This window comes from Equus asinus, chromosome 22, assembly GCF_041296235.1.
Source record: "Equus asinus isolate D_3611 breed Donkey chromosome 22, EquAss-T2T_v2, whole genome shotgun sequence".
NCBI lineage: Eukaryota > Metazoa > Chordata > Mammalia > Perissodactyla > Equidae > Equus > Equus asinus.
In genome coordinates this window covers 54,121,897-54,131,830 of record NC_091811.1, presented here as the reverse complement: position 1 = coordinate 54,131,830, position 9,934 = coordinate 54,121,897, and the positions used below count along the sequence as shown (strand labels likewise).

Below are 9,934 nucleotides of genomic sequence, written 5' to 3'. Positions count from 1 at the left end.
CTGGCTTCGATGGATGCCTTTGGCTGAGGTGGAGCCAGAGTAGACCCTGTGGGGTCAGCGCACCTCTCATCCCAACCCCCTCCCCAACCCCAAGCCCCGCTCTGGATATTTCTCTGAAAAGGCGGGCACAGATGACATGCCACTGGACTGTGGCCTTCTGGCACTTCAGGGAGGGACCAGTCCATCTGGAAGAGGTTGTCTGGTCCTCACCCCTGTGTCACAGAGCTCAGTGGCTCTTAATCCTCTGGTGTCAAAATCCAATTCATCCTGCTGGATCAGGTGCTGTTCGAGTTCCCTAAGACCCTTGAGGAAATCACAAGAAGGGAGGGAGGAGAGCTCTAGTCTCTTGTCAACTGGGGCAAGTTTGGGTGATTAAGCTGAGAAAGCAAAGTCCTTTTGGTCCAGAGGATTATTTTTGAGGCGTGCTGAGAACCTAGAAGTAACTTATTGCCTGGGAGGCAAACCAAACCCAAGATGACTCTCAGGTAATTGCCTGCCTCTCCTTCTGCCAAGCCAAACTCCTTGGTATATAAAGGCCGGTCTCCTCTGTCATCCCCATCCACCATCTTCATCGCTAGCTCACTTCCAAGCTCTCTCATCATGAACAGACAAATCAGCAAGAAATCCTTCAGTGGCGGGAGCCAGTGCTTCTCCGGTCGCTCCGCCGTGGTCTCCGGCAGCAGCAGGATGAGCTGCGTGGCCCGCACTGGGGGAGCTGGCAGAGGGGCCTGTGGGTTCCGGAGCGGAGCAGGCGGCTTTGGCAGTCGCAGCCTCTACAACCTGGGTGGCAACAAGAGCATCTCCATCAGTGTGGCTGGTGGCTCCCGGGCTGGTGGCTTTGGGGGAGGGCGTGGCAGCTGTGGCAGTGGCTTTGGGGGCGGCTATGGAGGTGGTTTTGGGGGTGGCTTTGGTGGTGGCAGAGGAATGGGAGGTGGCTTTGGAGGGGCAGGCGGCTTTGGTGGAGCTGGTGGTTTCGGTGGGCCTGGTGGCTTTGGTGGGCTTGGTGGCTTTGGTGGACCTGGTGGCTTTGGGCCTGGTGGCTTTCCTGGGGGAATCCAGGAAGTGACCATCAACCAGAGCCTCCTGCAGCCCCTCAATGTGGAGATCGACCCCCAGATTGGGCAAGTGAAGGCCCAGGAGCGGGAGCAGATCAAGACCCTCAACAACAAGTTCGCCTCCTTCATCGACAAGGTGAGAGCAAAGCCCAGACATGTCGTGGAGGATTTGGGCTGCCCTGGGGGTTGGTGTAAGAAGATGCCAGTGGGATCGGCCAGCTTGGAGGCAGGGGTGCCGGCTTCTTGTCCTGAGTCAACCTTGGCCCCTACCAGCCAGGGAGCATGCCTCTCTTGCTCTTCGGGCCCTGTTTTCCCACACGTGCAGCAGGGGAAGGATTCTGGCTCCTGATTTCCTTCCAGGGATAGGACCAGGGGAAATCAGGTGAGGTCCAAACACGCTCGTATTTCCCATTGTGAATGGGGCCTTAGCCATGAAACTAGCATAGTTAACTTTCAGTTACTCTTGAAAAGCAATTGCTTGATAATCTAAACCAGCTGGTAATCAAACTTGCATCAGAATGGATGTTGGGCCTCCTCTCAGTCATGACGGCTGACTTACCTTCTGAATGGTGCCGTGCTTCAGCCAATGTGAAGTCAGGCTGTCCACGCTGGGCCAGGGGAGGAAGGGCGTGCTGGGTCTGGGGAACGAGGCTGGGATTTGAAGTTAAAGCTAGGTCAGCCGTAAGCCAAGTAACTGAAAGGGGAAACGACTAAGGAAAAGTTAGCCCTCATGGATTGTTTTCACTGTCTGTATGGAGGGAAAACGTTTTCACTTGAAAAACAATGGTAAACAACTTTATTCATGCTGACCTCCTTTAGCTGTATTCTGAGGGAGGGGACCCCAATAGACTAGGACGGTGCTGGGTTGGACTCTGAGCTTTGTCACCTTGTAGCCATGTCACTTTGGCAACTTAACTAAGCTTCTTGAGCCTCAGTTTCCTTAGGTACAAAATGGGGTCATAACGCCTCCTTTATAGGGTTTGTGAGCACTAAGTGAGACACAATGTGGGAAAATAGTAGGTATAGAGTAAGCACTCAATATGTTCTAGCTCTCCCTTTTCTAAAAGCTCATCCTTCCCAAATTCTGAAAAAACAGAGGTGATTGCAGATTGAGGAATTGGGTTCATTTTCCACGTTTCTACTCTTTGGGAGTATCCTGCCCAAAGCAAGAGGCTGACTCGTCTTCTTCCTCCCCTGATGCAGGTGCGGTTCCTGGAACAGCAGAACAAGGTCCTGGAGACCAAGTGGAATCTGCTCCAGCAGCAGACCCCGGGCTCTGGCTCGGGTCCCCAAAACCTGGAGCCTTTCTTTGAATCCTACATCAGTTTCCTGCGCAGGCAGTTGGATTTGGTGCTGGGGGAGAGAGGGAACCTGGAAGGAGAGCTGAAGAACATGCAGGACCTGGTGGAAGACTTCAAAAAGAAGTGAGGGCTCCAACCGGGGAGTTTCCCCTTCCGGGGGATTAGCAGGGAGGTGCGGCCCCAATTTGGGATTTCAACTGTTCCAGACTGCACGTTCAGTCAATACTCTGGGATAGATTTATTGAGTGAGGCATGACCAAGCAGAAGGGGGTGAAGGGGTGGAGACCGAAACTTCTGCGTGGCTGCTTATGACAGATTTTTCAGTCTCCACGTAGGCTCCCTCCTACTCCAGCTGGGACGGACAAGAGAGTCCTCCCAGAGTTCAAAGCTCTTTAGGATGGAGAGCCCTCCACACTTTACTGTACATAGGAATCACCATGAAAGCTTGTCAAAATGCATATTCCTGTGCTCTAGTCTTAGATAGTCTGAAGCCGCAGGTGTGGGGCAGGCCCCAGGGGTCCAGCCCCCAGGGATTCCAAGAAGACAGTTCAGGGCCACACTTTGCAAAGTACTCTTTCACTGTGTCCAGTCCCATCCCATTTCTGCAGCTTCTGTCAGCCTCCGCCTGCATGTTTGGGGTTGTGATTGATACTCTCTGAGAGTGGTACCTCTGTGAGAGGAAAACAGGGCCTCTCAAGGTGGGGAGGGAGCTCCAGACATCCCCGGGGGTCAAGACCCAAAGGGATGGGCACGCCTGCTCTGGGGAGGCCCCATTCCTACTCAGCTGCGCAAACCCGCTGGGCAACCACTCTGTGGCAGGCTCCGTGCTGGGTCCTGGGGATCCAGTGGCAACTCAGATTCACATTGCCCAGAAACCTCTTCTCCCTAAAATCATTCCATTCTTCAATCCTCATGAAATCCAAACTCTTGGTGGGAGATTTTGGTCATTAACAAGCAGGAAGACATGAGTTGATTCTTATCACAAAATCTTGTAAGAAGCAACTCTAATGAATGAAAAGAGAAAGCAGAGGCAGAAACCTTGGTCTGAGCAAATACTTCTCTGGGTCTCAGGTGGGCACGTTGTGCTTTGAGAAGTCTTTCTGGGCCGAGCAAGTAGCTGGCCTCCTTGACCTCTTCCCTGACCCTGTCTGCCCACATCTCAGCCTCTCTCGGGGACTTAGAGGAGGAGGGCGAGGCAGTAACGTGAGCCCTGAAAGGCCTCTAGGCAGGACTGGCTACATAATTTGGGGGCTCAGTGCAAAATGAGAATGCATGGCCCTTGTTAAAAAATTATGCACTTTCAAGATGGCGCCAGCAGAGCATTACACCAAGTGTGAGGACCATCTGAGCCCAGGGACCTGTGTAAGTGCCGGGGCCCACGCCCGTGAAGCTGGTCCTGTCTCCCGGTGAGGAGGTTCTGCATGAGTGCTTGGGATCCTCATCTTTTTTGTTTTTTACTTCTGAAATGTCGCTGTCCATATATGTGCCTCTTTCTGTCCCAGGTACGAAGACGAGATCAACAAACGCACGGCGGCAGAGAATGAGTTTGTGGGGCTGAAGAAGGTGAGTCAGCGGGGCCGAGCACCTCAAGGCTCCCCTTCTGGGCACTGCCCCCACAGGGAGAGAGCAGACTGTGCTGTGTGTGTGGTTTACATTTTCTCTACATTTTTGGAAATGAGGTGTTTGATGAAGGAAGTCACTCTGAGTACACTGCTGGCAGGGAAGGCATCTTACAACGTGACTAATGAGCCGCTTAGGAATGTGAACTAATAATAAGCATTTTTGTATAGTATTAATCAAAGCTTTCAGCCTACAAATGTACGCTGGATGTTATTAGTAATAACAATCAACAAATACTTGCAGCCCGTTTAAACCAGTTATCACAAAGGCGAAGCAGTGAGAGGAACACCTTTGTTTCTATTCGGGAGGTTGGGTTTTCGGTGCTATATAACCAGCTATATATTAGATAAATGTGATTTTTCTACGCTTACTCCATGCTGGCTAATACGGTTTGTATTTTATTAAAGAATTGGGGTTTGATTGGTCAGAGCAATTAAAAGGAAGAAAACCATGTTTTCCTTCTTTTAAAAGGGAAGATGAGAAGTCACAATTGGGGGGTGGGGCAAAGAGAAGAAATGAAGACTTAGGCAAGAGCTGTGGGGCTAGGGGAGGAGAGGTCGCTGTCTTGCCTTTCTGACCACCCTCCTCCCCCCGCCCTCCCCAGGAGGTGGATGCAGTCTACATGAACAAGGTGGAGCTGCAGGCCCAGGCGGACGTCCTCACAGATCAGCTCAGCTTCCTGAGGACCCTCTACGAGATGGTGATTCCCTTCCTGCTTTGCCAAGCTCCAGAGCCCTCCTGTCTGCATCTTCCCAAACGTGCTTCCCAAGCGGAAGTTTAGGGGACAGTCAAGTGGCAGAACACTCACAAAACCAGCAACAGGGCTCAGACCTCAGCCCCGCCCCACACAGGAAATGCTAACTTAGCTCCCCAGCCTGCACAGACCTGGCCCACAGGGCCTGGGTCCCTCTCTGTCCTCAGCCCATTTTCTTCTACACCCTCTCCCTGGTTCCCATCCCAGTATCACAGCAGTTCCTTCGGAGTGCTCCTGCCTACTGCAGGCCCACGGAAACCCACCCAGTAGGCTTACTGGCTGATACTCTCAGGCCGACACCTGATTATATTTGCGCATTTCCTTTTTCCTTTAGCTTTGTTGTCTGGCATCCTTTAGGTTAGGCTAGGCCTGCAATGCAAGCTTATTTTTCTAATGTCCCAACCCCTGGCCCCATCACTGGGGTATCTCTGCTAGCAGAAGATTCTTGAACTTCATTCCCTGCATCCCCTGGGGTCAGGGGATGGTGAAAATGACCATCCACGTTCTCCGCAGGAGCTGTCCCAGATGCAGAGCCACGTCAGTGACACATCCGTGGTCCTCTCCATGGATAACAACCGCTTCCTGGACCTGGACAGCATCATCGCCGAGGTCAAGGCCCAGTACGAGGAGATCGCCCAGAAGAGCAAGGCTGAGGCTGAGGCGCTGTACCAGACCAAGGTGGGAGCCTGCCCCTTGTCCCCACATTCTACTCTTAGGTCCCACTGACCTTCATCAGGAATGCTCCAACACTGTGCAAGTCATGTTGATCGGTTTCTCCTCTGTCAGCTTGGGGAGCTGCAGAGCACGGCCGGCAGGCACGGGGATGACCTGAAGAGCACGAGGAGTGAGATCTCCGAGCTCAACAGGGTGATTCAGAGGCTGCGGGCCGAGATCGAGAGCGTCAAGAAGCAGGTGGGTCTGGGCTTAATGGAGAGATCCTGGAGGTCTTCTGGGCCCCAGGGAGAAGGAGAAGCAACAGCTGTGCCCCTGCCACAGGCTTTCTCTGTCCTTCCATGGTGTCCTGTGTGGAACAGCATAGTCTCCGGGACACTCCACTCTCCCAGGTGCTCCTCCTGGAGCCTGGGCTTCTTGGAAGACTCCCTAAGGAGAGATGGTTGCTCATTCTGGTTTACCCACCAAATCTTACAACTGTAGGGGTGGCCGCAAACACTCAGCTCTCAGGAGGCGCTGCCCTCAGTGAGCTATTTATCACACCCTTCACATAACCTCGGTGGCTAATTCATGCCACTGGAAGGAAGTGATTAGGCAAGGGAGTTCTCTAACAGTCTTAAAAAAGGACTACTCGCCAGACCACTACTACCTTTACCAGCAAATCAGGGTTCCTTTTCCTGATGAGACCTGAGTTAATTTCAATGGGCCGAAGATGAATGAACCAATTGCAAAACTGACTTCTGTTTTCTGAGCATGCTCCACTGGATTTCTAAGGAAGGGAAGGGAGGGATGATGGATGGGGAAGAGATCTCCTCTCAGAAAAGATCAGCTATTTGTTTCCTGGTCACTATGCTAACCAGTCTCCCACCTCTCTCTGTCCCAGAGCGCCAACCTGCAGACGGCCATTGCGGAAGCTGAGCAGCGCGGGGAGATGGCCCTCAAAGATGCCAATGCCAAGCTCCAAGGCTTGCAGGCTGCCCTACAGAAGGCCAAAGATGACCTGGCCCGGCTGCTGCGTGACTACCAGGAGCTGATGAACGTCAAGCTGGCCCTGGACGTGGAGATCGCCACCTACCGCAAGCTGCTGGAGGGCGAGGAGTGCCGGTGAGTGGCCGTGGGGTCAGCATTCTCCAATACGATTTGAGAGTGAGCTTTGACAATGAAGAAAGAGGACAAGATGATAAGGAGAGGACAACTCAGACAAAGGCTAGGGAATCTCCCGAACAACAGAGTTTAGGTTTCAAGCCCCACTATTGTTTGTCAATCAAGATCAACCAATTCTTCAATTTACCATGGACATCAATATGCTATTACATACCTCTGTTGATCCTTACTGTGTGCAATGTGTAAGAAAAAGGGCTTTGAGGTTATGACAAAAGTTATAGTGTTGTCCTCCGGAACTTTCTGAGATCATGAAAATGTTCTATTATCTGCGCTAATACAGTAGCCGTTAGCCGCTTCAGCACTTGAAATGTGGCTAGTGCAACCGAAGAACTGAGTTTTACATTTAATTTAATTTTAATAAATTTAAATAGCTTTATGAGGCTAGTGGTTGCCATATTGGACAGCTTAGTGTAGACAGTCCTGCAACCCCCCCACCCCTGAGGCTCAGGCCATACAGGAAGGTTGCTGATACATACCTATGCTGGAAAAATAACACAACATCAGGCAGCAGATAAGCAGACATGCAAAGGAGTGTCAAGAATGGAGAGATCTCTCTGCTGACTGGCTGCTCCATGCATCCCGTGTTCAGAGCCTCTGTCCCAGGTGGCTCCCACTCTGATGGAGGAAGTAGAAGTCAAGCGTGAAAAGGACACTTAAGGATTTCTTAGGAGTCTCTGTGAAAAGGAGGAGAAGTGAAGATGGTGCTACGTGTGTCGGGAGTCGTGGGATGAGGAGGGAGTGGTTGACACCAGCGGGGCCACGTTGGCAAAGTGCGCAGACACATTCCACGTCTGCTCCGATGCGTGGACGCGCCTGCTCCGTGAACCAGAGTGAGGCATAGGGAGATGGGCAGTGTGGGCAGGACATTTCAAATTCGTCATGTGTTGAGTGTCAGTCCCTCGCACATGTTACCCACCCATCATCGTCACCAACCCCCCCACCCCAGGAGGGCTCACTGGGGAAGGCTTCCTGGGAGAGAAAAGTCGGAAATAAAAAAGCCAGAGCTGGGTGGAGGAAGAGGGGAAGAGCACGCATGCTAAGATGGGAAGACGGTCAGCAGGGGAGGAGAAGCGAAGAAGTGCTAATCAAGTGGGAGTTGGGTGATGAGCAGTTTGCCTGGAACAGATGATCTGGGAACTAAGGGAAAGACGATGGGAAGATGGAGAAACACAGCATGGTTGGTGAAGCTTCTGGACACCTCAGCGGCGCCCCCCGCCCCCCCCCCCCCCCGAGAGCAACCTCCTTTCCTGGGGAGACCTGGTCATGGAAACAGACTTAGAATAGCCTTTCTTCCCCCGGGAGCTGGACCCCTAGTAGGGCAGACAGGAGGACACAGCGCCCAAGGCTTTGAACCCTTAGCTCTTTGGCTAATGGCCCATTGCAGAAATAACCCACATCTCCTTCTCTTCCTTTGTAGGATGTCTGGAGAGTGTCAGAGTGCTGTGAGCATTTGTAAGTAGCCCTTCAGAAATTTTCTCCCTGGGTCGTAAAAAGGGCAACTAGACACATCCGGCTTTCAGGCAGGACACCCTGACTCATGCAAGGAAGCTGGGCCACCAAACAGTGTCTAGGGGCTCAGGCCGTGGTCACTCACTCTGCCCCTGGTGTGAGCTGGCAAACTGTCAGGCCAAAGCTAAAACTGCTGTGGTCTTGGGGAGCTCCCTAGGTTGGAGACCCAGAAATTTCTGTGGATATTGCTGCCTCTTGTTCCTGGGAAAGGACACTAAAGGGCCGGGCTCACTCTCATTGTTTAACAACTGAGGCCTCAGAGAAGTTGAGCATCTTCCCCTAAGTCACGCAGCCAAGCAGGATAGAGCTGGGCTACAGACCCCGGTCTTCAGCCTTCACTGAGTGCCTGTTCTCCTGCAGCGGTGGTCAGCAACGTTACCAGCACAAGCGGCAGCTCTGGTGGAAGCCGTGGAGGCTTTGGAGGGGCCAGCAGCAGCAGCGGTGGCTACAGAAGCAGCAGCAGCAGAGGCGGCAGTGGCGGCTATGGAGGAATCAGTGGTGGCAGTAGCAGTGGCTATGGAGGGGTCAGTGGTGGCAGCAGTGGGGGCAGGGTCAGCAGCGGAAGCTACCAGAGCAGCAGCGGTGGGAGCAGGCCCAGCAGCGGAAGCAGCAGCTCGGTGAGCCAGAGTGGCTCCAGCTCGGGCGGCATTCAGACCTCTGTAGGCAGCGGCTACAAGTCTGGCGGTGGAGGCAGCACCAGTATCCGCTTCTCCCAGACCACCAGCTCAAGCCAGCACTCCTCCAAATGATCCTCCGGGGCCAGATCTCCATGCGCCCCGCTTCCCTCTCAGCCCGCAACAGCACTTCCCACTCTCTGCTTGGCATCAAGGAATGCCAACCTCATCCTGGCTTTTCCCCAAGTTCCCTGGAGAAGGGGCTGACCTTCTTCCTGGATCCTCCATCCTCAAGACCTCTCCTGGGCCAAGGAGGTCCAGCTGCTCCTCTGGGATGATTATGCCCCTAGATGAGCCCCTGCGATGGCCCCTGATGTTGGACAGCAACACCTGAGCCCAAACCAGTGCCGGCCTTCCCAGCCTGGCTCGCTCCACTCTGGCCCGTGTCCCTCTCTCAGTAGGAGGTGATGGTCAGAAGCCGGCATGTTTCGGCCCCACCTGAGGGGGCAGTGCAGTGTGGCCAGCGCTGGAGGGTGGATGGTCAAGATCTCCGGACTGTTGGTTCCCAGGATGCCCTCCTCACATCTGGGTATCATACCCTGACTTACTTCTGTCCTTTAATTCCAAGCTGTGGATCCCCTGGTGATGATTTTGCTGCACTTTTTTCATCAATAAATTGCACTGTATTTCACATTCTGGTGTTTGGTTTTCATTCAAGGAGTCACAGAATAAACTGAGGCCCAAGAGTGGAGGGAAATAAGGTGTGATTAGTGGTCTTCCAGAAGTTCAAGGACACTGAAAATCTTGGCGTCTCCTTTATCCATTTGCTTGGTTCTTGTGATAGGTCTGCCCAAGAGCATTTATCTTGCTTAAGTGGGGACCCGTCACCCCCAAGGAGGTCTTCCCGTCCATCCTCCTGCCTCTGAGCAGGCCTCCGGGGTCCAGTCTCGGAAGAGGAGGGTTTTGCAGTTCACGGAGGGAATAGATTCCACTGGGACTTCAGCTCCTTTGTTCCGTCCTCACACCAGCCAGACACTGAGCAAATTCTCTTTCTGCAAACATAGCTCCCTATGGGGTCAGACCCCTCACAGTAGGTAGGAGAGCAGAACAGAAGCTTGCTACGGACAGCCAGATCTTAGAGATGGAGGGAGACAGCTGTGTGTGCCCAGTTTTTCCTTCCAAGCTCATCAATCAGGTAAGAGGGAGGTTAGGGGCGCTGCATCAGCGAAGCTCACTCCCCATGGA

At 53.1% G+C, this 9,934-nt stretch overlaps 1 protein-coding gene across 1 annotated transcript; it reads left to right on the top strand.

Annotated features, from left to right (window-relative positions):
• Window positions 1-551: 551 nt before the first annotated feature.
• On the top strand, window positions 552-9,380 carry KRT76 (keratin 76). Its single transcript, XM_014847456.3, has 9 exons — window positions 552-1,191; window positions 2,259-2,479; window positions 3,859-3,919; window positions 4,581-4,676; window positions 5,244-5,408; window positions 5,517-5,642; window positions 6,286-6,506; window positions 7,984-8,018; window positions 8,436-9,380. Exons 1-9 carry the CDS (start codon window positions 601-603, stop codon window positions 8,822-8,824), a joined length of 1,905 nt encoding a protein of 634 aa, XP_014702942.1. The 5' UTR covers window positions 552-600; the 3' UTR covers window positions 8,825-9,380.
• Window positions 9,381-9,934: the final 554 nt, after the last annotated feature.

Excerpts from the sequence above, each read along its gene's own strand:
- KRT76 (XM_014847456.3), top strand. The coding sequence starts at position 601 with ATGAACAGACAAATCAGCAAGAAATCCTTCAGTGGCGGGAGCCAGTGC. Across the intron at positions 2,480-3,858 it reads GTGGAAGACTTCAAAAAGAA|GTACGAAGACGAGATCAACA; the intron begins GTGAGGGCTCCA and ends TTTCTGTCCCAG. Across the intron at positions 5,409-5,516 it reads AGGCGCTGTACCAGACCAAG|CTTGGGGAGCTGCAGAGCAC; the intron begins GTGGGAGCCTGC and ends CTCCTCTGTCAG.